We start from the raw sequence: 26,952 nt of genomic DNA, 5'->3' as shown, positions 1-26,952 counted from the left end.
CCTGTCTCTTGTCTAAGCATGAGGAAGCTCCATTGCTGAGGTCACTGTGTCCTTGACGGTTGCTTTAAGTGCTTCTGCATTAACTGAGATAAGAATGTAGTAGAGAGAAACTACACTAGTGTGATAAAGGAGAAGTTGTAGGAGTTAAGTGTGGAGACATGCTGTTACTTTTGTTTTACATGTTCAGACTGTAAACTGATTTTGCTCCCATGCTTGAACCAAACTGAAAGGCTCACTGTCAGAGCAGTAACTGCTTTGGGAGTGAAAAAATATCTGGTTTATTAAGTCATTGTATCACTTTGGTCTCTCAGACCAGAATTTGTGTATTAATGAAGCTGCCCACAAATCTATAAGCTGTTTCCAGCTTATAGATTTGTTCTCTGCTTGATTCAGACTTGTTCTTTTTTTTTCCTGCTCTGGCATTAGAATTTAGTTTTGTTCTGATTATGTAGTAGGATTTGTGTTACAAGAGTGGCTGCTAGATTTCAGACATATTTGTATATCTTCTTTTTGGCTCATGCAGAAGTACCCCAATGTCAGTTGTTAATTGTTGCTTTTTTTCCTCCACTTGTTTTTTCTTAAGCTGTCTTGGTTTTCCATCTTCAAGCAGATCTTCTCTATTGTCCCAAAATACACAGGAACCCTTTGGAGGGAGTTAAGATAAGGCTCTAAATACCTGTTTTAAACTGAACTGTGTAACAGTAAATTCAGTAAATCAGTAAATTGCTTTCCTGGCAGGCTGTGAAAGCACAGGCTTTATATTTAAGATGGGCCTGCTTAGTCACACTGTCTTCTGATCACGTGTGAAGGCAATCAGACAGTAAAATCATAAAGTGTCTTCACTGACAGACTGAACTGTTGGAAGTAAAATCAGGCTTCAAATACGACCTGAGTTGTAGGGCTGATCTTGTAATGCTTTGTTCTGATGCTAGTAGTATGGTAACTAAATACTGGTTTATGGATTTGTATGGGTTGTTTGGCACAAATATTCAGTGTTTGATGTAGAAGGCTTGGACTGTCACTCCTACGGAAATACAGATCTCGTCTGTAGTGTAGCTATGTTCATAAAAATCAAATGCACTTTTCTTAGCCTCCAGGCTAGTAGTGGCCTTCTGATACAGTATATCCCTGGACTGCTGCCAGGTGCATGAACAGAGGTCAGTGTCAGCCTAGAAAGGAAGCAAAGAAACAGTGTTGTCCATTGCAAAAGCCATTACTGTGGTTTTAAGAGCTAAGATTTTAAGGTAGCAATCAGCCATGTGAAAGCTAGTGAGATTAGACTTGTCAGGCTTCCTTATCTACCCCCAGTGAATATCCCAAGACTAAACTGCTTTCCTGACCCCTCTGGCTGGTAGCAGGCTCAGTAACAGTGCAGCACACTGGCTTTTAAGTACACTGAGTTAGATTGAAAAGCAGGTGCTGTTTTTTAACTAGTGTTCTAAACTAGAGCTGGAAGCTGCTGCGTGAGAAGCAAAGGGTCTTACAATACTTTCTTGCCTTATTTCTTCCTTTTCAGAGGGCTGTGTGAAAGGTACGTATGAGCAATGGAAACCAAAACTTGTGTTGAAATGCTAGGGAGGTGATACAAAGAAATGTGGTAGTAATTATTTCTTAATAGTACTCATTGTTGATCAGCTGTTAATAATTTCTTTCTTAGCAAAATAACTAATAAGTTTTTCAGGGAAAGCAAGTAGCCTTTGAAATGCTCACTGTGCTCAAAACCTGCTGACATCTATTGTGAATCCTTCCTGTTTCTGCTGACTTGATTTGCAGCACTTGCAAATGTTCCCGAAAGCATTTGAAAATGAGCTGAGTTAAAAGAAATAATTGTGTATTGCAATAAAGATAACAGAACATGTGACATTTCCTTCTGCTCTTGTTCGGATGTTTGCTTGGGACTGGGGGAAGCTGTACTATTTTAGCACATACTTAAGCAATGAGACTTGTTATTAATGTTTAAAATAGAACCTTCAGAACTCTTCGTAAATGCAACATGGAAGGGAGAGGAATAGGTAAAATTTCAGTAAGAATCTGAGTCACAGACTTCTTCAAAACACAGCTGGAGTTAGACAACTACTGTGAGACCTTTGACTGAAGTGCTCTTTTTTCAAATTGCTCAGGTAATTAAATAATAAAATTAAAAAAACCCGCCAGTATTCTGTTATTGCTGGGCACTTATAAGACTTTGAAGAAGAGCTATAGTAACTAACCTAGTTATAGGCCTAGTTTATAAGCTTGCTTGAGAACTGTCACACTGCCTTCAATTCTGTATACAAGGAACAAGAGGTTTTGAAAACAGTCAGTGTAGCATTTTGTCTTCAGAAAAGGTGTTTCAGGTACTGATTTTACAATATTCTTCTTTGATACTGCATGGTGGAGAAGGAAGCTGCTTGTTAGTAAGATGGTGATATGTTTAGTGCTTGATTGAATGGCATAACTTCTATCAAACATTCTTCAAATACCCTGAGATCCAGGGACCTTGCTAATCTGAGCTCTTAAAATACTGGTATCTTGGAAGGATAAAATGTTTTAAATAGCTGAGTCCTAACCCTAAAAAAGGAATTGCCAAACCATGACAAATAGTTTGTTGTGAAAGTTGATGTGGTTCAAAGTATAAATATTTTCATTTGCTTATATTCTTCATTAAGCAGTTGGGTTGCAGCATTCTATACTCTCCCCTTCTGGTATCACAGAGTCAACAGCAGAGTCATTTGACAATATAAGAGATTAGATTTAATACTTCTAATTTTTGTGTATTGCTGGTGGATTGTATACTAGCAGACAGCTGCAGTTCAGCTTCTCGGCCTGCTGGGAATTCGGTCTTGGAGACTGGTTGGGGTGTCTTCACTTCTGGTAAAGTTCATGTGAAAGCTACTTTCTGATGTTTTTTGATGTATCTGAATCTCAGAGAAGCAACTAACGATATTAATGCTGTCCAATACCTTAGTAAGTCCTCAATTATGTAGAGCTTGGCCCCTAGAGTATGACTGACTAAAATGTATTCAGCCTATTTAGTGCCCCTTTCTTGAATCATAATAGTATCTGTTAATGGTATTGAGCGTCACCTATTCATCGGTCACCTAGGAATAGGTGGTTTGTCAGGAGTTGGAATGGTTTTTATTGCTAGGTAATGTAAAGGCCCACTGGTTTATTCACTGATTATTTGTTTTACTTCTGAATTTCATGTAGATGACCAATTAAAATCAAATCTGAAGAGTTCATAGAAACACTTCCTAAGCAGCTGAAAAAATATTAGAAAACTAAAGCTGTCACTCTGCCTTTTCCTGTGTCTTGTTTTTGGGTTTTTTCCTTGCTTCTTCTAAGGAAAGGAATCTTTGATCTGCATCTCCCTGCCATGGTGGGGATAGGAAGAAACTTCTGCTCTTGAGTGCCATTTTATCGGGAAAATAGTATAACAGGAAGTATTTATGTGGAATACTCTGTTGGCTGCTTAAGCTGTAGTTTGAAGGTCACAGCAGATGGGCAGATGTTGAATATCTTCTCTTTCCTCTGGCCATATTGCTTCCAAAGAAGGAAAAAAAAATAATTTCCCACTGGATGTTTCACTCTGGTTCTTCTAACAGTAATTCCCATGTCTAGGAAAGCAAAATTCTCTACATTTGTTTGCTGAGTTAGCAGGATAATAACCTTACGGCAGCAAACTGTAAAAGTGGCTTGAAGAAAACATGTCTTTGGGCAGCTTTCTGCAGAGCTGGCTGTTGTCAGAGGATGTTGACAGGATCCAGTATAGCAGGACTTCACTGTCCTGGGTAGCTTCAGTAGTGCTGCTTCCTGTATTGAAGTAAAGTGTGACACAGATTGGCTTCTGTAGTACGGACCTGAAGACAACTCCTCTTTGCACAATGTAAACAAAGCTTTAAGGTGAAGCTTTTTGTTGGCAGCTGATGCACTGTCTGTGCTAGTTACAAAAAATCAACAGGTGCCTAAAAACCCAAATTAGAAGGGTATCATTGTCTGCATTAAAATAGCAGTGGTTTGCTTAAATTTATCCCAGTTGAAATAAGATCAAATAAAAGAAGTTTTTAGGGTCAAAATAGAGAGCAGAATGCATAGTTGCAGCCTGTAGACATAAACTTCTAGCATTTTAGTACTTCCATGGGCCAGTATGCTTTCTGTTGGTTCACTGTTACATGGCTTCACACGTAGATGGTAGTCTTCATTCCTTCTGTAACTGTAAGTTGAGGAGTGGTAAGGTTTCCTTGGTTTCCAGTCTGTGAATGTAGTGTGAAATCCAGGGGAGCTGTAGATTCGTATGGTGTGGGAAATTTAACATTCCTGTGTATCAGTTCATGAGAAGGAAAAAGGAGCAACTTCTGTACTATTAAGATTCTTTTGTAACTTCAGATTTATGTAATAGGCAGCTATATATAAAATAAAAAGGCAACTTACAGCTTTTATTGCCAAGGGCAGTGAGTAAGGGATATCTTATTGAAGCTTTAGTATATGCAGTGCTGTCTTGCCTGTCACTAAGGAATACACACTTGATGTGACAGATCAGTTATTCCAGGCCCAGAATGCTGAGGCAAAGGAGCTTACGTAGCCTTTTAGGCAGCAGGATATATCAGTATTTTGCTACCCTGACTGAACTACCCAGCATTCAGTTTTGCCTGATTTACTGGATACCCCTTTATTTCCTGATTTGAGGTAGGGAGGGAGTGTAACACAGAAAGTTTTACGTTCATATGTAGCTCTTCCCTTCAGGAAAAGCAATGGTCCCTGATGAACTGGAAGCTGTGCTGCTCCATGTCACTTTTGCAAGCTTCTAAAATCAGCAATACTGCAACATACGGCCAACCTGTTTAGGGTGCATTTTTCTTCTAGAACTGGAACACTTGTGAATACTTTCATTTTAGAAAAACTTTGAAGTTCTCATGGTAATCTCATTTCATGTGTTTTTTCAAGTCTTTGGGATATACCATTGTCACCTGATCTTTCTAAAACAACTTGCTGGGTATTTTTTGTTGCTACTGAGTTCTCTACAGTGGTGCACTTGGAAAAGCGTGTTAACACTTTCATTGAGATAAAGGTTTGATAATTGGTTTAAGAGAAGAACATGTATGGAAGACAAAGGCTCTCAACAGAAGTGGGAAAATCAAAATGGAGCAAACATGGACGCACTGCCTCTTCATAAGAATATACTCTAAAGACACTGCAGAGTACTTCAAGGACTAGATGATAGCATTATTTCGTGACCATCCTTTCATGATCATCCTTTAGGATATAGATAATGGTAGATGGAATTATCACTACGTAACCAGATATTAAGCTCAACATAGACTTAATTGTTTGTTTTCTTGCTTTTTCAGGTGACAAGGCTCTGGATGGTTACAGTAAGAAAAAATACGTCTGCAAACTGCTCTTCATCTTTCTGCTGGGGCATGACATTGACTTTGGTCACATGGAGGCTGTAAACCTGCTCAGTTCCAATAGATATACAGAGAAACAAATTGTGAGTAACTTGGGCTTTATAAAAGATAATCTAGTCTGTCTAATATCCTGCGTCAGCTGTGGAGACTGTAAAGAATTTTGCTTCATTCCCCCTGCCCTGGCTTAAAGCCTTACTTTGGCTCCAGGAGTGATTCTGAAATCTTAACGCCTCTGTGCACAGAGAGTCTTGAACTAATGGCAAAAGTTAAAACGTGCACTCTGCATAAAATTATTACTGTTGTTAAGAAACGGCCTCTAGTCTTGCACTAAAAGGTAAGTAACCTTTTAATTTTCAGAATATCTCTTTCCATCTTCCTAGGTAAGGTTGTGTTTATCAGGTGCATGTAACTTATTAGTATTGGAATAATAAGCCAAAATCTTGATTTGCCCCTATTCATCTAAAATAATCTTTTGAGTATATGCCAAAATAGACAGAAAAAACACTTAAAACCAGATAATTAGGGTAACACTGAGCTTAATCATTTTTGTTTAATTCACTTAATCTTTCTAGCCTTTGCTCCATCTAAGTACCCATTTCTGCCCATATGGTATTGGAGAGAAGTGTATGTGTCAAAGAAATCATGTTTCCTGTTAATGCCACAGTAAATGAAGTCAGCTAAAATAGATTTTCCATGCTGTGATTCACAGGGCTATCTGTTCATCTCCGTGCTGGTGAACTCTAACAGCGAGCTCATTCGCCTGATAAACAACGCCATCAAGAACGACCTGGCCAGCCGGAACCCCACCTTCATGGGCCTTGCTCTGCACTGCATTGCCAATGTGGGCAGCCGGGAGATGGCGGAAGCGTTTGCTGGAGAAATTCCCAAAATTCTTGTGGCTGGGTAGGTATGACATGCCTCTTTCAAATACAACACCAATAAACTTTTCAGTAACTTGGTTCCATTGCAGCAGATTAATCCATGCTTGGGCTCTACAGCCCTGGCCTTGCAGTATAAATAGCGACAGTTCCAGTAGCTGCAGGTGCTTTGCCGTGCCTGAGTGTGGAGTTGCTTGTAGGAGTGTAAAACTACATGGAAATTAAGACTTTTGGTGTCTTGAATAGGCTTTTACAGCCTTGTTGTGATCTGATTTTTGTTCTGGATAAATGTGTGGTAGTGAACACCCCTGAAATGTGTATGTTTTACTTTTCTGGCCTCTCCTGATGAAAAAAAAGAAACACATGAACCTAAATAGATATTCTTATACTACAGATTTCGTTATAAACTGAAGTTCGTATGTAAATGTGCTGACTTCATAAGGAACATGATAATACTGATTTGTGAGCTTTGTTGCTTCCTCTCTCAGCCATGTAAACAGAAATTAATGTAAATGGCAAATAGTCACCACCAGCTTTCTTGCTTTTGTCTAGCTGAAAGTTTCTAAATAGACCTGGCAAATGTCTGAAACTATAGTTAAGTCAATGTAAAGTTGGAGCTGTGATTGTAGGACTAATTTGTTTTGGAACTTAAAACGTCCAAGTGCAAACAGTGCATTTAAACTCTTACGGATATGAAATGTTTTACAATATACATGGATCTTTTCATAACAAATAAATGTCTTATATTATTACCAAAAGTGACGTGGTATAAGAACTGTATTAATACCCTTAATGTCGGGCCACTGCCCTTGCCAGGTGCTGTTCTCCATGGAGCATAGTGGAGTCAACACTGCAGTGATGAGTCATGGGTTTTAATAAGATAACCTTAAGAAGTTCCAAAAATTTCACTTGGGGTCACTAATCGCAGACAGAGCACAGCACCTTCAGTTCAGACTTGTTTAAACTTGGAGCTGTGTTTATGTTCTGAGGTCACTCTTCAGCGTCTCATTCTTTCTGCATTTCTAAGATAATACATATAAAATATGTTTGTGTACCCATCCTGTCCAAGTGACCTGGGCAGAATGAGCATTGTCAGTTACATTTGCAACTTTAGTGTAGCTCTCTTGGCTTAAATATAATTAGGGACAGGGGAGGAATAGGTTCATGGTTTTGTTTTGTGTTTTTTAACTGAGGTACAACTTGATCTCATGGAAAACTGATATATTCATGCAGAATAGCTGGACCGAACTTCTGCTCGGGATACAGAAGTTTCTGAACATTTAACCAAGATTGCACATTATAAGCTGCCTCTTAAAACTTCTACTGGTAGTGCTCTGTACATTTCATAGCGATTGTCTGTGCATCCCACAAAATGCTTAATCAACTACTTTGTGAAAAGGAGTTCACTGAACTAGAATAGTTGCGTGCCACTCTTAAAATAGACCATTTCTGTGCCAGCAGCAGGGATGGCAAGGTGAATAGATTTGTGGGTTGTGTGCTTGGTGGCAGCCAACTGGCACTCTGGCTGTAGGTACTGAAGCTGTTGAGTAGTTCATGATTGCTATCTGACACGCAGGGCCTGTCAGGAGATGCAGCTTTGGTCACATTCATAAGGTAGTGTGTCTGAACTGTTTGATTTCAGTCAGCCTGGAAGAAGCTTGTTCTTGTGATTAGATGAGATGAACTTTCAATTCTCATAAAAAGATGAGAAATGTCACTCTAAGTTGTAAAGAATCATTATAGAGGCTACTAGGCATATGTAATAGTTGAAAACTTGACTAATTAAACTTAATGGAAAAATGAAGAAGAAATACTTTAACATAGGAAGACTTCAGTGAAGTTCTGTGGAAAAGATGCAGCCTGGCCAGGGATGCTGAGTCAGTGTGAAATCTGGCATAAAGCCATCCTGCAGGTATTGCTGTGCCTTAACCACTGTATTTTAAATCTGGATGTATGTCTTGCAGGGACACTATGGATAGTGTGAAGCAAAGTGCTGCTTTATGCTTGCTGCGTTTATACAGAACTTCTCCTGACCTTGTTCCCATGGGAGACTGGACATCTAGAGTGGTGCATCTCCTCAATGACCAGCACTTGGTAAATGAGCTTCATTATGCTTCTTGGGCCTAGGGTGTATAGGGAATGATGTGACTTCTGCTGTTAAGTACACAGTTTAGTTCTTCTTGAATCTTTCAAGCAAGTGGGTTGCTGTTGTCTTCAGGCTTTGGAAAGAAAATGGAAGGAGTTGTCCTTTTTTAGTTGCTGTATATATTCATTTTTTATAACGCTTTGTTTACCTTTTCACTGTAGATAGAAGAATGGTATGTACAAGTTCCTCTTTTCCTATGGCTGTAAATGAATTAATCTTGTGCCTTGTTACACTGTCATATTGCACAGGTGCAATACTAATTTTCCTAGGCCTTTTAAGATTAGATCTGCACTAAAATTCAAGACTTGATTTGTCATTGCTTAGGCTTCCTTGTCCTGTAGTGTCCATGTCATTCTTACTTTGATGGTTAAAAAACCCTACTGCTTTAGAAAGGAGACCCTGTTTTTTCCCCCAGTCCAGTTGCTTTATGAAAATAATGCTGTTAAGACTTGTGCTTCAACAGTAATAAGAGTGCTTTAGTCTGCAGTAGTAATATCCAGTGCTTGTGTTATACAAAGCCCGCTCCTCATGTTAGGTTGTAAGAATTCTTTCCTGGGTGATCTGCTGCATTGAATTTCTTCTGCTCATGCTTCTCTTGTGTAATAAGACAATTTGTCTTATTAATTATTATTAATAAGGCTTAATTTTAATACAGCTCTCTTATTTTAGATGTACTATCCAAACATGAGACAAAGATAATACAAAAAATAGCATTAAATGCTCTGCAAACATGGCAATATCATGTTGTTGAAAATTCTGTTGGATTCTGCAGGTGTGTAATTAGTCTAGTTGCTAGCCAAATAAAAGGCTTTTTAATGTAGGGCTTTGTAATGGGTATAAACATATCTTTTTTGTATATTAAAAAACAGTTGAATTGAAAGGTGTTACTGGGCTGCATAGTAAACTGATACAAAACTGAATGTGAGGTTTTTTGTGTTTTGTTTTTTTCTAGGGTGTGGTTACTGCAGCTACAAGTCTGATCACCACTTTGGCACAGAAGAACCCGGAAGAGTTTAAGACTTCCGTCTCCTTGGCAGTGTCTAGATTAAGCAGAGTGAGTCCAATGATGACCCTGATAATACTTCACTGTTGATTAATTTACTGAGCTTTCTAGACCAGGTTAGCTTCCTGTTCAGCTTTCTAGGGTCAGATTAGTTTACTGTACTATTAAATGTGAAGATGATTCAGTGTCACTTCAATGTAGGTGTTTCAGGTAACCTCTTTTAATGCTTGTTGCTTACCAGGACAGAAAGCTGTATTGGCTTGCCCAAACTTTCTTGGTTTAATCCCTGCTGTGCTCCAAGTAGTAATCCTCACTTTGTAACTGTAATGCCAAAGAATAGTTGGATCAAAGACTGATTCTACAGACTTCACACAAACACCTCAAAAATACAGACTGTAGCTTTATCTAAGCTTCTTACAAGATGAATTGCCTTTCTATTCCTTCTTTTGAGCTGCTGCTAAGTTAATAAACCATAAGCATTTGATATTCTGTAAATGGATGTAGGGGGTTAAGCAGGGGCAGGGGGTGCAGGGAAGAGTGGAGGGACATGTCTGTAAGTTAACATTTCTGTGCTGGAAAACTGATGTCACTGTTTCATTTGATTCCCCCCCCCTCACCCCCCCATCCTTTTGGGAGGTGTGCAAGACAAGGGAGGCTGCTACTTCACAAATGTATTTTAGAGCCAGTTTTATGCAGTCTTAGACCCAAATTACTTGTAGTTCACAGAAATTCAGTTTCTTTTCAAATATGAAGATTTTTTCTAATACTTAAAAGCAAGGGAGTGCTAAGGGAAATGAAAGGCTGTTCTGTAATGGAGTAGCAAGAATTAGGTAGAATATTTTAAGCAAAGCTAGTGCCAAACTCATGGTTAACCCTAGAATAAGAGAGGTAAAAGAAATCAATGAAGAGGGATAACCTAATCTAATCCTTATCAGATTTCATTATGCTTATAAACCTCTTCTGTGAATGCTATGCTATCTCGTTTTTGCTTTGCTGTATGGATATTACTGAAGGTGTTAGTTGGTCCTTCTGCTTTAGGTCTATCATAGCATATTGTACTTGAATTCCAGGCTCACCTATCAGCAGCCACCAGACTGTTGGCTGAATCTGTGAATTGCTGGAACAAAGAAAGTCAAGTTTCTGGTTAAACATTTTGATGTTACAAGATGGTTGTCTTCATTCTTTAAAAAATCAACTAGGCTTTTAGGAAGAGACTGCCTAGACTACTGTATCTGCAAAACTGAATTTCTATTACTAGCATTTACTGTGGTGTACTCAGAGTATGGTAGCTTGCACCTAATTAATCTACTGAACTAGACATTGGTAGTGACACAGTTTTTTAAGCTTCTGTCAGAGGTGACCTACAGTGTTCTTTGGATCCTTTTCATTATTGTGAATCAACTAACTTCAGCAGCTGACATGCTGGCTGTTTGTTTTACAGATTGTAACTTCTGCATCAACAGACCTTCAGGACTATACATACTACTTTGTTCCTGCTCCCTGGCTATCTGTGAAACTTCTGAGGCTGTTACAGTGCTATCCACCTCCAGGTAATGCACAAATCACAGCAGTGGTTCTCTCTCTTTTGCAGTACACTGGCTCCAAAGAGCTACTGCAATGCACTGTTACCATAGCTTGGAGTGCAAGCACGTTGTCTTAAGGCAAAGATACTGAAGTTTGTACTCTTGAGTGTTTTCTGGTAGCTCGAAGATATTTGGCCTTTTGAATGATGTTGTGTTTAATTTTAACAAAATGTCTAACCAGTGTGCATCTTACAGTTTATTGGCAGCTGCCATTTTAAATATCCATTAATATTATCAACTATATTAAAGCCTCAAAGTACGTTGTAGTGCAGATTGTGTTTGGCTTTTGTTCTCACCCAAATAGGACTGTGGCTTGGAATTCTTTTCCCACATATATGTTGGGGAGTGTAAATGTTTTTAGTGTATCGGAGTACCTCAGTTTATTTAGATTTAGCCAGGGAAAAACCTAAGGTAGGGTTTAGGCTTTGGAGCAAAGCGAAGTTGTCCAACGGCTTGTTCTTCTCTAGAAGACCCTGCGGTACGTGGCCGTCTGACAGAATGCCTGGAAACCATCCTCAACAAAGCACAGGAGCCACCAAAGTCAAAGAAAGTGCAACACTCGAATGCGAAGAATGCTGTCCTGTTTGAGGCAATAAGCTTAATTATACACCATGACAGGTGAGCTGGGACAACACTTCTGTTATCAGAGGGGTTTTTAAAGTGAAAAGCTGGAGTTTTGTCTTGAACAGTTAATCAGATTTTAATGGGGAGGGAGTAGACGGGAAAAAATATGAAGTTGCTTGCTAGATTGGAACACAACCACAGCAATGTAATTGAGCAGTGTTAATGAACTGTGTTGCTTTGGTTTTTGCTGCTTCTTTATTTGGTGTTTTATATTGACCCCACTGCTCTAATCCAACAGAGATTATTCGCTCACAGTATCTAAATTTGCATTTCACTAGCAAAGCATTCTAGCAGACACTTTGAGGCATTTTAAGAAATTTCCACTGCAGAAATAGTATTCTGTATTGAGTGTTCTCAAACCTGTTGCTTGTAACCCTTTCACTTTCTCTCCTGTTCTGTGCAGTGAGCCAAACCTACTAGTCCGTGCCTGTAACCAGCTAGGTCAGTTCTTGCAGCACCGAGAAACTAATTTGCGTTACCTAGCACTGGAAAGCATGTGCACGCTTGCCAGCTCTGAATTCTCACATGAGGCTGTGAAAACACACATAGAAACAGTTATCAATGCATTGAAGGTAAATATTGAAGTGCGTGGTCTGGTTTTGAGTGTTGTCTTCTCCCCTGCCTCAATGCCCTCTCCCCCACTGCCCCAGGCTCCCCAACCCCAGTTAAGCTAATAATACTTAGGGACCAAATGAGTTACTCTTTGAAGTCTGCTTTAGTTTTTTACCTCAATCCATCAAAATCTTGCTATGCTGGCAATTACAGAGGCCAGATTTTGTTGATTTCTGCACCTTGCTGGTAAAACTGGTACCTGTAGCTGTGTCCCTTGTAACACTGGTATCTGCTCAAGTGTAGACTGAAGGTGAATAATTGTTTAAAAATACGGAATTTCAAAATTGAGAATGCTGGGAAGACAGTTTTATTACTGTCTTGCTGGTATTGGGCACTGTTCCTTCACTGTAGTAGCTTATGGGGAGTGGTAGAGCAGATCAGCTTCCACTGCAGAATTATAAAGAGCAGAAACCAGAAAGACACATTTCCAGGCCATATTTATGTGACAAAACAGAAGTCAAAAGAGTAAGACTGATTTGCATGTAAATTTACTTGCAAACTTGGATGTTGGAATGCTTTTGTTTTCTTCGAAGTTCCTGCTGTAGCATATTTATACATTTGTCTAAGTTCAAAGTATGTATCTGTTCTAGCTGGACTTCAGTTGTTACAAGGCATGCCCAACACTAAACCTGCAGGCAGCTAAATGCTCATTGGCCTGGTAACAATTTAACAATTTCAGCCAGTTACTGGTGCATTTCTGGCCACTGGTACCAGTTACTTAGTGCATAGTGGATCACAGATTCACTCACGGTACTTTGGGTTAGTACCGAAGTGTTCTGTACAAACTCCAACATTCTTTCAGCACCTGCACAGATTTGAATAAGTATGCTACAGAAACAAAACCTGATGATTTGAATTTTTGTGATATTATTTAAGAGCAGGAAGCTGTCTTGAGTCTCCACTGACCTCTTCCTAGGTGACTGAAAGTTAGAAATAGCATAAGAAACTCATAGCTTAAATAAAGGGTATATCTGAGTTCATTCTGCATCTGAAAAATTATGCAAATGCATTTGTTTTTGATTTGACTGTGGATTATACTCAGTTTCTTCTCTTAAGTTGCATGTATTTTTCCAAACAAATGTGAAATCATCTTGACCTTTGACTCTGTGTCTTTTTGCAGACTGAAAGAGATGTAAGTGTACGACAAAGAGCTGTAGATCTCCTGTATGCAATGTGTGACCGAAGCAATGCCCAGCAGATTGTGGCTGAAATGCTCAATTACCTGGAGACTGCCGATTATTCCATTAGAGAAGAAATTGTAAGCTATTGGTGTTTTTCTTATTTGTTTCATAGCTGGATTTGGTACCATACATATCATTTATTGATTGGGATGCTGCATAGGCTGTGATAGAGATTGCTTTTCATGGTGTTTTAACAAAAAACCCAGACAAAACTACTAAAACAAACAAATCCATAAATTTGTAGTCTAATAGGAAAGAATTGAGGTTAAAGTAATCCAGGGGGCAGGGGGGAACCTTGGAAACTTAAGAATTTTAAAAGCTGTTCTTTGTCTCGGGACAGTGCATACAGAAAGCGAAGTGAATTCTATCAGTGCTTGAGCCAACACATTCTCCACATTCTGAGGGTTAGGTCCTACTCTAGTCAATTGTCCAATAGCTTCAAAAATTAGTGTGGTAAATGCTTATTTGTCAGTAGAATTTTATGTTCTATATGCTCTGAGAATGTTCAGTCTAAGGGTTCCCAAAAACAATACTTTATAATCAGTTAGGAGGCCTGATACCTATCTCCTTCCTACCACTAGGATAAAAGTTGATATACTCGACTTAAACCTCTTTAGCATAGTAAACAAAACTTGTACTTACAGTAGTTATTTAGCTTAGTTAGGTGCTGAAGTTTCTTGGTTGGAGAAATAAATGTGGAATACAGTGTTAGTTGATTAACCTCTTGTACTGTCTGGTTGCTTTTGATAGTGTCCCCTGACTTGGCAGATAATGAGAATTTCATTCTGTTCCCTTATACCGACCTGTTCTTTTAACAGTAGTAAATGCAACTGCTAATAAATTGTGTGGGGTCTCCCCTGAAGCTGATGCAGGACACAGGAATCTGAGTGTGACCTGAAAAAGTCAGCTATGCTTTGGTGACTTGTTTGCCTCTGCTATCTTGTTTCCACCTTTTACCTTTTTTGAGAGGTTTCCAGTTTCCTATTTGATCCTGTCTCAGTGGTAGTTTAGATGGTGTTTTTATAGCAAACAAAAAATGTTCTATAAATTGCTCTCGATCACTTAGGTACACAACTGAAAAGCCACACAGATAAAACATATTTGAATGTGTTATGGGGAAAGCAATTTGTGCCTGGCAACAGCTGTATTCTGGCACAGCATTTCAATGTTCACCTTTCACCTTAGCTGTGGGAACAAGTGAACAAGCTCATGCATCTGAAACTGAGGCTTCTGGGCCAGTGTGGGGCATCACCAGGTGTTTACAGCTCGTAGTCAGAGCCAGCCAACCTTCTGTGTTCTCTTTTTTGTGCTCAGGTTCTGAAGGTTGCAATTCTAGCTGAGAAGTATGCAGTGGATTACACCTGGTATGTGGATACAATCCTGAATCTGATTCGCATTGCTGGTGACTATGTCAGTGAAGAAGTGTGGTATCGAGTTATTCAGATCGTCATCAACAGGGATGATGTGCAAGGATATGCAGCAAAGACTGTTTTTGAGGTGAGAATAACTGTTTTCAGTTTCCTTTCAAAATGAGCTAAGAATTAAGGAAGCACCACATGATGTAACAGGGGAAACTTAAGGAGCTCTATCTGTCCTCAAAAGTCCACAGTGCTGCTAGATGGGCCTAAGAGTGCTCTTAATCAAGTAATACTCATATTAGAGTCTTCTGTGAAATCATACTACCCATCATGTTTTTCTTGTAAGTGCTTTGTAGTCCCTAGACCCATGGTCTGCACTTGCAGGAAAGTAGATGAGAAAACTGGGAATGGAAGCGACAGAAAACATCTTTTTTCATACGTTGCATATCAATGATTGTTAATGTGTTACAGGCCCTTCAAGCTCCAGCATGCCACGAGAATCTTGTAAAAGTAGGTGGCTACATCTTGGGAGAATTTGGAAATCTGATAGCAGGTGATCCAAGATCAAGGTAAAACACCTTCTAAAATACTGAGTTGAAATAGTAGTGCTTTCTGTAAAGAATTTAATTCCTAACATTCCTAAAGGCTAGTTAACAAATGATTCAGCTCTTGTTAATAATGCATTAATAAGGATTATCATGTCTACAAAAACTGAACAAATTATTTTTCTTCCGTCTTTTAAGTCCCCTCATCCAGTTCAACTTGCTACATTCCAAGTTTCATCTGTGTAGTGTTCCTACCCGAGCTCTGCTTCTGTCTACTTACATCAAGTTTGTGAACCTGTTTCCAGAAATCAAAACTACAATTCAAGATGTGCTGCGCAGTGACAGTCAGCTAAAGAATGCTGATGTTGAGCTGCAGCAGAGAGCTGTTGAGTATTTGAGGCTCAGTACTATTGCTAGTACTGATATATTGGTAAGTATAAAGGTTTATTTTCTTTATTATGCAGTACTCTGCTGTCAACAAGTTAAACTCCACTAAACCTTACCTGATTGCTCAGAAATCTCAGTGTAGGAGTAAGGATTACAATGTGGGTGTGGGTTCTTTTAGTCTCCCTAGTTGTGCTGTAGTCATCTTCAGTTTAGAGCTAAATTCTGAGTTGTTGTTGCTGTAAAGGGACAAATGACCACTAAGACATGTTAATCTGGACCTGAGAAGCCAGGGAAAGCTGGCATAATAACAGGGTCCTAGGGGATTTGGATATCAAAAGGCTGATGCTTTCTTTTGAGGAATTACTTGATGGTGGGCAGGAAAAGTGTAATTTTTTCTCTTGAAGCTCAGTGATTTGACCTGGTGCTCTCAGGTCTGAGCAGAGCATTGCACATTTAGTTTTGACATCTGAGAAATGCTCAGGTCTGAGTACTTGAGTATTCTCTGTGGTTTAAGTCTTGGTCTGCCTGAGTTAAGGACCCTTAGGTCTGCTATGATCTAATTATTTAAATTTTCTTTTTTTTATTTAATATCACTGTTTCACAGAAGTGATGAGCACCTGTTCTCTTAACCAAGTGCTTTGGACGGACTTCAGAAAGTTTTAGAGAATTTTTTATTTTAAAAAAGCGATCAATCCCTCACTACAATAAACTGCATAATCATTTTCTGTGTGGGTAACTACTTCTGCTTTTGCTTTATGCAATCTATAAGGGTGTGTCTCTTCAAAGACTCAGAAGCTGGTTTGATTTTTTTTCTCTGAAGTTAACTAACACTTTTTTTTCCCGTGGTAAGGCTACAGTGTTGGAAGAAATGCCTCCCTTTCCAGAGAGGGAATCTTCTATTTTGGCTAAACTGAAGAAGAAGAAAGGCCCAGGCACAGTTACTGACCTGGAAGAGATCAAAAAGGAGAGGAGCTCTGATATGAATGGAAGTGCTGAACCTGCCTCTGTCAATGCCAGTGCTGTTGTGAGTTTAAAAGCTGTTATTTCATTAATTTTAGATGGTGTGCAAGTGAGAAAAGAACGCTTTCCTAAAGTGGCTTTTTGGGGATTTAAAACCTCTCATCTGAAACTTAAGGCTATGAGTCTTTGCTATAAAGCAGGAGGATGTACAGCTGCTTTCCCCTCGCTGCGTGCTTGGATGCAATTGGAAGTCTTATGTAAATGGGGACAAACTGTCTGCAGCCTAAAAAAATCCCTTTTACATTGTTGTTTGAAAAATACTGCTGTACACGTTAGAAGTGTGAATTTCCTTGTTGGTGAAATTGCACTGAGGGTGAGATTATAAAATTAACATATTTAAAAGGAGTTAATTTGAATTTCAGAGTATCAGCTGTTTTTCTGCTTTGTCTTACATATTATTTTGCATCTTGATTTGGATTATTGTTTTTAATAGAAGTGGACAACACTTGACTTCACAGGGATATCCTTGAATAAATATAATGTTGTTACTTTTTATTTGACAGTACTATTTGAGTTTAGTTATGCTAGACAAGGCCACAGGTTTTTTTTCTTCTGAGCTGAAATTCTCATTTTATTGTCAGTTAATGCTGGTAGGATCAGTTCTTCCCATAATGTAATACTGCCTTCTGGTTTTAATGCCTAGAATAACTTTTACTACATCTTAAATGTAATTACAAGATTACCTAGAGCAGGAAATACTGTAACATGCTCCCTGCCCAGTTTGTTAAAGCATAATACTTTACTACTTAGTCACTGCAGTGTGTAAGATCCATGTGCAACAGTTTTGACTGGACAGAAATCTCTTTCTAGCAGAAATTTGCCAAGTTTTCTTTGCATGCCATATTGAGGTGACTGGTTGTTAATACTGCATTATGCTTTACCAGCTTCACTTTTTGGCCTGCAGCCATGTAACAAACTGCAGTGTTACCTTCACCAGTGGCTTTATGTGGTTTAGATACCAAAAATGTTAGAATTTTAAGGTCCAACCTTTGTTTGTTTTTAGTAGTTCCTAATGATTGGCTTCTTAAATCTTTTGCCAGGGGTTTTTTCATTATATTGTATGGAATATATTGTAACTTTAAGTTGGCTGACAAAAACAAGATTTCAGATTCCTCCAAATGCATTTCATGACTCGTCCTCAGATTATCTGGCATATTGGAAGCTGCTGATGTCTAATACATGACCATTTTGATTAACAGTCTATGCTTTGTTCTTGCATGTGACTTGGGCACATATATGCAGCCTCTGTTGCATGATTCCATGTCCTGGCTGCTTGATTTGTTCTATTTGAGGAAAAAAAGTTTAAACATCTTGTCTCTTCCTCTAGTGTTTGCAGCTTGAACTGGCTACAGGCTCTGCTTTTTTTGCTGGTTGGGTTTATATTCTTTCTACGATTTGCTAGGCTTCAAAAACCCAGGATTAAACTGATAGTCAATTTTAAAGATGCTGTGATGACCTTTGATTTAGGTTTGTGTAAAAGCCACTTCCTTTCGTGATGGATTCCTCATGAAAGAAAAGCAACACATGTGGATTTTATTCCCTACAGTACTTATTTTCCCTTGAAACTGACAGGAAAAGTGTGTGTGTGGGGGAAACTGTTATCTTTGTCATCTTTCTTCTGCAGAACCAGATTCTAGACAGATGAATTTTCAGTTTTGTTTTTATTTAACTGTTAGATGGACATAACTCTCTTCAAAGGGAAAAAAGAAAACCACATCTATAAATGACCATAAGTTGAAATTCAGCATGCTAACTGCTGCATTTGTGAACCCTTTTACATCCATTCAAACCTTGATTTGGGGTGGGGAGAGGCACTTTGCCATAGCTTAGTTGTCTGTGCAAACGAGACAGCTTTGTTGTAGTTTTGTTGCAGTGTAACACCAAAGTGTCTTGTCTTCCTTAGTCTACTCCTTCTCCATCGGCGGATCTGCTGGGTCTGGGTGCTGCCCCTGTCACCAATTCAGCTCCCCCACCTTCCTCTAGTGGTAGCCTGCTCGTGGATGTATTTTCAGATTCAGCTTCTGCAGTTGCACCTCTTGCTCCTGGTTCTGATGACAACTTTGCGAGGTAATTAAGTCACCCTGAAAGGAATTTGAAGGAGAATTTGTCTGTTAAAACAAGATTGAAGGAAAACCATGCATAACTTTGGTTTTGTTCCAGCATATGGAATGCATTCCCGAGTAGCAATTTTGCAGCAAGAGAGGTGTTCTTGGACACTCTGCTGGATGTGCTGTTGTTGTTGAATATCTCTTCTCATGGAAAAAACCAAGTCTGTAGTACTCAGCTTGAGGATATTTGCCACACAGTAGTGTCTGGTTTTCATGCTGGTTTTGCTTCTTTGTTAAATTAAGCTGCTTGTGCATCTCCATACATCTTGAAGTGGGGGTTATCTGTCCTGATATGAATACATTTATTCTTATTTTATTTTCATAAAGTATTCTTGTGTCTCTCCACTTATGGCAAGCTGCTACTGCAACAGTGGGATGGATTGTATGCAGAGATACTGCTTCCCAGAATTGAAAGATACACTTCAGTTGTTCTGCTACTGTCTGACAAAGGGATGTGAAAAGGGGGATAAAGAACAAGTGGTTTTCTTTTTCTTTTAAAGGGGATTTGATACTACAATTACATTAGCAAGTGTAGTGTAGGTAAAATGTGTTATTAACCCCATTAGCATTAAAAGCTACTGTGGCTGCTCTCAAATGTTATTTGGGTAAAATTTTGGGAATAAACAGCATAAAATCACGGAATGTCTTTAAAATCAGTTGTCTTGCTGGACAAGAACATATTACTGTTGTCAAGGACCAAATTTTGAATGTTGGCACAACAGATTTTCAATGCATCTTAATATAAAAGACATAATTAGGGAAACTGATCTGCCTGGATCATTGACACTTTCATCAAAATTTTGTACAGGTAATGCAGTGCAGGTAATTGTTGCAGGTGTGCAGTGATTAATACTTGATCATGTGTTTCTCTTGGTCAGAAGTGATACTTGATGATAAAACACAAAACCAGAACTTTAGGAAGCTACACAAGCTTGTTCATGCTTTTTTTTTTTTTTAAGAAGGTAAAAAAAAGAACCAATATGAGTAGCTTCGTAAGCAAATGTTACCTAAAAAGAGTTTTCTCTTTCTGCAGAAGAAAGTATAGCAATGCCCAACTCCTTGGTCTGTCTGTAGATGATGAAATGCTTCTCTAATGATACTGAGAAGTTGCTTTTTACAGTTTCCTGCCTCTTTTTAGTGCTGTTGTCACTTTTGTTTCTAAATCTGTTGCTTGGGTAAGTCATTCTCTGTGTGCCCGTGTACTCTTGCCTATGCTTAATACTTGTGTGTTTTTAGGAACTGATTGTGCACCTGGGGTCCCTAAGGTTGATGAGGCCTCTGCTTTTAAGCACACCTTTGTAGTAGTTAATATGCAGCTACCTTTTTGATTTTGAACTTAAACACTCTTGCTGTCACAGTTAAACACCTAAAAGGACTTGGTTCTGTAAGAGGTTTACATTTACTGAACACCTTCAGCTGTCTCCTGTCTTCGTGAAGGATTGCTGTTTTCTAACAGTCGGGGTGGGATGGGGGAGAGAAGTGGGGGAAAACATTGCCTAATGCCTAAAACCTTTTTAGGGTACTGAGCTAGGGCAGCTAATCAATTTCTCGTGCATTAAGCTCAGCAGTGCCATTTTTGAGGAAGGAGGTAAAAGAAGTAACTAAGCTCTAAGCTGTCTTTACTAACTCCTGCTGTCTCTGTCGCTACTGCCTTTCTTCCTTTGTGCTGCCTGAACTAGCCCTGACCTGGCTTCATCTGAGGTAGTTTCTGAGGAACCAGCTGATACTGTGCATGATGCTGATGAGCTTTTTCACAAGTAAGCAATACTAAAACCTTGCAAGGCTGGGCAATTTCCAGAATATAGTTATAAAGCAAAACTATATTGTTCATTAACTTAATACCAGCAAAACTAGAGAAACATGTACTGTCAGACTTGTGACTAGAATACCTCTATGGATGCTGTGGCTTTGTGACAGGCTCATGAATAGACAGGTTAGAGTTGCCTTTACAAGTCAGTGCTATCACACACTGCTCTAAAATGAGGCAATGCCAGTTGTATATTAAGGTTTTGCAACTATTTGGAAATAAAGAAAAAACAGAGTACTTGTCAAAAGTACTGGTATTTGGGAGTGTGTTTTAAGTGCCTTGTATGCAAAAGGCAGATGTTTGCTGACCACCTCTTCTACTTTTAAGTGAGAGGTGATAGAAAGGACTGAGATCACTGGAGAATGGGCTTCCTCTCTCAAAATGGAAAAAGTGCATCTCTCGGTTGGCTTAGGTGATACAGAAATGATAAAACAAGGAAGGTTTTTTTCTTTCAGGTTTAAACAGTCAAAGCTTCAAACTTTTCAATTCTGCACCAACCTAATGAGTTTCAGAAGTTCTCAAGACTAATAAGAAAAATCCTAGTCTGTTGCCTGGTCCTTTATTAGACAGTGTGTGTGTATATAGCATATGTGGTTTCCTTCATAGTTTCTCAGACATTCTATCAAATAAAAATGTCAGTTCTTTTAGTGTCCTACAAGTGGTGGTTCTGGTTGTAAAATTGTCTTTTCTAACTGCAGTTTTCTGCAAAGGCCTCTCTCACAGATTGATGCATTCTAGGTTAACCACAGTCTTCATCCTCTGTGTAAACCCTGAATTTTGTGGTTCTAAATATTGTTTAATGTGGCTCAATTTAAAACATGTTTTCCCTCTCTTCCCCTAGGTTTGTGTGTAAAAATAATGGAGTCTTATTTGAAAATCAGTTGCTACAAATTGGCTTGAAGTCTGAATTTCGACAGAACCTGGGTAAGATCTTTTGTGCTGTGGTTGGCTGTCTGCATTATCAGTCACAATGCCAGCATGATATTTCAGCCACTGAAGAGGGAAATAGCATTATAGGCCTAAACTCTTTTACAGCTCCCACTGTTGTGTATCCCTGGCTTTTGTGTGAGCTCTTGTTTCCTTAAATTTTTTTGATTGTTTTGGTAGCTGAGATGAAATAGTGTTACACTCCAGCACTCCGGCATGTGCAGCCAGGTTTATAAAGGACCATTGTTTTCGGAATTTATATCTTGCATTATAGCTTATTGTAATGATATGAGACACAATACATTTCAGATCAGATTTCATGCACGAGATACTGGAAATATCTAGGCAAGAGATGGGACTTAAACACAGACCAGCAATAGAATTGCTTGCTTCTCCCTTCTGTAAAACTCTTGGTGGCATAGTAGCATCTTAACATAAAAAGTAAAATTCTCCAGCAACTGAAAGGCAGTTAAATCACCAGTGGCAGTCTGTGTGACAGCTACTGTAGGAGAGATCTAATGGCTTGGTTAAATCACTGCATTTTGAACTGCAGATGTCTTGGTGAGATAAACCATGTAAACTATGTTTTGTTCTTAAAAGTGGTTTTAAGGAAAGGTAGAAAGACAGTGTGTTAGGGAATTGAAGCACGAGTAGTTCAATGTGATTACATGCACCTAAAAATTCTGATGTCTCATTCTTCTCTTTCTAGGACGTATGTTCATATTCTATGGTAATAAGACATCAACACAGTTCTTGAATTTTACTCCAACAGTAATCTGCTCAGATGACCTTCAGTCAAATATCCTTAAATGCAGTAGAATGTGTCTGTTCTTATTAGGTTTTTGTGGTTTATGCTGCACAAAATAATAATAAATCTGTTGGATCAAGGCATGGTCTCCTTGAACGTGAAGAAATGAGAAACTTGCTGATAGCTCTTTAAAGTTCTTGTAGAAAGAACAAAGTCTTGAGCAGAGATGGAAGATTCTCTCCTTAAAGCTCTGGTTATAAACACAAATGTTACTCCTGAAATAAGGAGAAATTAAGCTGAATAAATATGCAATGGAGCTGTAACTTTCTCCACTGACACAAAGTAAGTAGCAGAGGTAGAGATGTGTCCTTCAAGTACTGCATTAGCAGATAACCTAAAACTTGACATGGAGATGGAATACATGTATGCCAAGATGATGGTACTTTAAAATAAGGTCTTAATTCATGGCTGGTCCTTAATGCTTGGTATTGCAAATTTAGGATTTCTGGGAGATTAAGTAATCAGAGTTGTTTGACTCAAGGCATCTCTGTAATGTTCAAAATAGTCCTGTGGTTTTTATTGTGAAGTCTCTCTGCCTTCACACCTTTTTAAGGGCATCTTTCTTTAAGAATATCTAAGTAACTGAGAATTTTTTGGAGTTACTGCTTGTAGATGTGTCAGTATGAAAAAACCCAACAACCAATTAAAAAAATGAATCCCCACAAACTCTTTCCTTGTACAAAAATTGAGCTTTAAATGTTCACTAGCACATAGAGAATGAGAGAAAATGTGATGCTAATTCCTCATAGCTTATTGGAAGATATGCATTTTGTTTAAGTTATCAGTTCATTGATCTGTTTCCTTAACTACTTTTTTATGCCTGAATCTTCAGACAAAACCTGTTGACCCCACAGTGGATGGAGGTGCACAGGTTCAGCAGGTTGTGAACATCGAATGTGTTTCAGACTTCATGGAAGCTCCAATCCTGAACATTCAGTTCAGGTAAAACAAAGGATTCAAATGTTAGTGAATTAATTAGATGAAAGATGTTAAATTTGGCATGGTCTTGTGACTGAAATGTAGAATATGGACACACAAAGCTCTCTTGGGTAGACAACTTGAAAAATTGATCTAACTAAGCTTTAAACTGCTAGGGAGAATCCACTTGGAACAATGTGGTTTAAAAAACCCAACCAAACCAAACAATCAAGAAGCAGCTCCTGATAAAATGTCTCCATGACTTCTGTCTCTGCTATCTATATAAAACAGCAGTCTTCCTGTTTGCTTAAGAAATCTTGACAGGAATATACGCAGTAACTTCTCCCTTCTGGAAACCAAGAACATTTCTGCAAATAACTTGGCCTGGAAGTGTATGCAACCAGAAATAGAATCTTGTTCTGTCCACTCATCATCAGCTCAGCTTTACAAAATCCTGAGTCCTGGGCTGCATGCTGTTATTTTAGTCTAAACTGGTTTTTATTGGTATGTTTTCACAGGGATATATTTTTGCCCCTTTGGGTGCTATCTAGAAGGATAAACCTATGCTAAAACTGAGAGAACCTTATTAGCAGTTCTGCCAGTTAATTTGCTGTCTAAACAGAGAAAATAAATTTATTTAACAGTGGATTGAAACTGTGTGTTAGAAATGTCATGTGCAGTTGATGGATTTTGATCATAAACAGTTTCTCAATAGCTTGGTTGATTTCTGCTGAGACACTGCTGAGGCTGCCACGTGCACTGTGGTTTTTCTATTCCATCTGCAGGTATGGCGGAACATTTCAAAATCTTTCAGTAAAATTACCCATCACACTGAATAAATTTTTCCAGCCAACAGAGATGTCTTCTCAAGACTTTTTTCAGCGTTGGAAGCAGCTGAGCAAGTAAGACTTTGTACTTGGGCTTGGGGCTCTTGTAGTGGGCAAGAGAAGAGAAAGGTATATTGTGAATGTAACTGGTGCAGTGCTTCATCCCTTACTCAATCCTGTAAGCCATGAGCTCTTCCAGTAGAATTAATTGGTATTGAAAATGCTGTTTATAATACAGGTATTTATCTGCTTTGTCTTGCAGTCCAAAACAAGAAGTACAGAACATCTTTAAAGCAAAGCACCCGATGGATGCAGAGATCACAAAAGCAAAGGTGGGTGGTGGTGTTGTATTTTTAATTCATAGTGTAGGGGGCAGTGGCAGGTCAGGTTTTAACCCCAGCTGGCAATTAAGCACCACACAGCCACTGCTCACTCTCCCCCAGTGGGGTGGGACAGAGAACCCAAGAAGGGTAAAAGTGAGAAAATGTGTGAGTTGAAGTAAAGAGAGTTCAGTAGGTAAAGGAAAAGCCATGCACACAAGTAAAGTGAAGAATTAATTCAGTGCTTCCCACTGACTTGGAGGTATTTGGCCATCCCCAGGGCAGCAGGGCTCCATCAAGTGTAATAGTTACTTGGGAAGACAAAACATCATCACTATGAACATCCTCCCATTCCCTCTTTCCCCAGCTTTATATGCTGAGCCAGGACATCATATAGTATAGAATATTCCATTGTTCAAGGGTCCTGGCTGTGTCCTGTCCCAGCTCCTTGTGCACCCCTGGCCTCCTCACTGATGGGGTGAGGAGCAGAGACAACCTTGGCTCTGTGTAACCCCTGCTCAGTGGTAACTGAAACATCGCTGTGTTATCAACTGTTTTCAGCAGAAATCCAAAACACAGCCCCATACCAGCTACTAATAAGAAAATTACCTCTATCCCAGCCAAAATTAGCATGTGGTATAAACAAACTTCATGCATTTTTGTTTATATGCAGTTGGATCATCCAGTGAAAGCGTGAGTCCATGCTGTGTGATAGATCCGTGGCAGTGCCAAGTTGAATGGACAGTTTCTAGCTGTGGTTTGAATTAGGTACAGTCTGCAATAGCAGCTGGAGACTTGAAGCTGTTTTAGAAAGCACCAATTCACTGCTTAAAACTGAACTGGAAGATAGTTCAAGCCTTAATTTATACTCGAGGTACTAGTTGGAAAAGGAAAGTGACTTTTTGTAGAAGTGGCTGCCTTAGGCAAAACAGAAGCGACTGTGTAAGCCAGGAATGGCTGCATCAAAATGAGGGGAGACTGATGTTGAATCTTAACTTGCTTCTCAGTTGCTTTTGAGAAGAGCCTTATTTACAGGAACAGCTCATTTATCAGCGTTAGCCTTCAAAAATCTGTGGTAATGAATTTGTCTTGAACACTTAAAAATTAGTTTCCTCCTTGTTTTGCTATTTGGTGGTGACTGTATGGGTATACTTGGTATTTGTGTCCTTCTCTCCCCACATCTAAATCTCCTGGGTGTCTTTAATAGATAATTGGCTTTGGATCAGCCCTACTTGAGGAGGTGGATCCCAATCCTGCTAACTTTGTTGGCGCTGGTATCATACACACAAAAACTACTCAGATTGGATGCTTGCTGCGCCTTGAACCCAACCTCCAGGCACAGGTATCTGTGTAACTATCTCCAGCTTAGATGCAAGTTCTCGTTTGAACTAAATATCTCTGTATATCTGAAACCCCTTAAGATACTTAAAAGTCACTATTGCAATAGCTGCTGATGACTGCAGACTCCAACAAGAAACTAAATTATAGCAGCTGGTCCTGGCCAAGTGGGGTAAGCTGCTTCTTCAGAGCAATTCTCTTTCAGAAGAGATCATTGTAATATTCCAGACTGTCTTGGGTGCTTTGGACCAGATTAAGCATGCTTCCTTTTGTTATTTTAAATTAGTAAACGAGTAGTTGGCTAAAAGAGAAAGCATAAGCAAGTGAGTACAATGTTAAGAATATTTTTACTAAAGCTTTTTTGATAGAGGTGTTATCCAAGTTAGCTAAGGATTGAAAATGAGGTTTGGGTGGTTGCATCTTCTGTTTCCTTAGGAAGTGTTTGTACAGGGTCTTTAGACTTTTCCACAGCACTTGCTTCTCTTTAAAAATAATTCTGTACAGCACCTTTCTGTTAAAGCCAAAAAATACTTGAGTAACAGTAATTCTCAACAAACGTTTGAAGATAGGGTTGGTTCAGCCAGTGTGAAAAAAGTTTTCAAACACAGTTTGAAAAAGCTGTGTTACTCAGTGGCTGGCTGCCTCTGAATGCTTGAATTTGAGGTCTTTTTCCTACCAAAGCTTACAAAGCAAGTAAGAGGTAACTGTTAGTTTTCACTATTGACTGTGCATTCATTTAATGCCAAACTCTGTTTAAAAAGTACTATTTTATGTTCTTTTTCAGATGTATAGGCTCACACTACGAACAAGTAAAGAAGCTGTATCTCAGAGATTATGTGAATTGCTGTCAGAACAGTTTTAATATTAACCATGTCAGTTTTGGTTTTTCCACTTATATCACTGTCATCAAACTGCAAATAAATGTCTTGTACATCACTGTCTGAGTACTGCAATGTTAACCAATACCAGCTCCCTGCCTTAATAGGACTTGACCCTTGTTTGAAATTAGGACTATAAAATGTACAGTACAGGGAAGTGACTTTTTCCATTAAAAATGGCTTTTAGTGTGTTACACAGAAGGGTGGGAGGGCTGTCTTTTGCTCCTTTTTTTGCAGAGGTCAGGCTTTTAAACTTGTTGAAGGGAAATTGTTTTAGTTGTGGCAATCAAGGATTTC

General features: G+C 38.9%; 1 protein-coding gene across 3 annotated transcripts in view; it reads left to right on the top strand.

The window, feature by feature from the left end:
• The window catches only part of AP2A2 (adaptor related protein complex 2 subunit alpha 2), a 42,759-nt gene extending 16,046 nt beyond the window's left edge, over positions 1 to 26,713 (top strand). The window contains exons 3-23 of one of the 3 annotated variants that reach the window (XM_082283520.1): positions 5,328 to 5,470; positions 6,097 to 6,290; positions 8,230 to 8,359; positions 9,364 to 9,465; positions 10,856 to 10,964; positions 11,465 to 11,615; positions 12,025 to 12,193; positions 13,354 to 13,491; positions 14,729 to 14,911; positions 15,244 to 15,341; positions 15,516 to 15,747; positions 16,555 to 16,728; positions 18,628 to 18,791; positions 20,512 to 20,589; positions 21,481 to 21,563; positions 22,276 to 22,365; positions 23,193 to 23,316; positions 24,078 to 24,194; positions 24,382 to 24,451; positions 25,647 to 25,781; positions 26,562 to 26,713. In XM_082283520.1, the coding sequence (XP_082139646.1) occupies positions 5,328 to 5,470; positions 6,097 to 6,290; positions 8,230 to 8,359; positions 9,364 to 9,465; positions 10,856 to 10,964; positions 11,465 to 11,615; positions 12,025 to 12,193; positions 13,354 to 13,491; positions 14,729 to 14,911; positions 15,244 to 15,341; positions 15,516 to 15,747; positions 16,555 to 16,728; positions 18,628 to 18,791; positions 20,512 to 20,589; positions 21,481 to 21,563; positions 22,276 to 22,365; positions 23,193 to 23,316; positions 24,078 to 24,194; positions 24,382 to 24,451; positions 25,647 to 25,781; positions 26,562 to 26,639 (2,762 nt within the window). In that variant the 3' untranslated portion in view covers positions 26,640 to 26,713. The remainder of the gene's footprint in view (positions 1 to 5,327; positions 5,471 to 6,096; positions 6,291 to 8,229; positions 8,360 to 9,363; positions 9,466 to 10,855; positions 10,965 to 11,464; positions 11,616 to 12,024; positions 12,194 to 13,353; positions 13,492 to 14,728; positions 14,912 to 15,243; positions 15,342 to 15,515; positions 15,748 to 16,554; positions 16,729 to 18,627; positions 18,792 to 20,511; positions 20,590 to 21,480; positions 21,564 to 22,275; positions 22,366 to 23,192; positions 23,317 to 24,077; positions 24,195 to 24,381; positions 24,452 to 25,646; positions 25,782 to 26,561) is intronic. The other 2 variants (XM_082283519.1, XM_082283518.1) reach the window with 2 other exon arrangements.
• Positions 26,714 to 26,952: the final 239 nt, after the last annotated feature.

The sequence above is a fragment of the Coloeus monedula genome, assembly GCF_965178545.1.
Source record: "Coloeus monedula genome assembly, chromosome: 6".
Lineage (NCBI taxonomy): Eukaryota > Metazoa > Chordata > Aves > Passeriformes > Corvidae > Coloeus > Coloeus monedula.
This window is presented reverse-complemented; position numbering and strand designations above follow the sequence as displayed.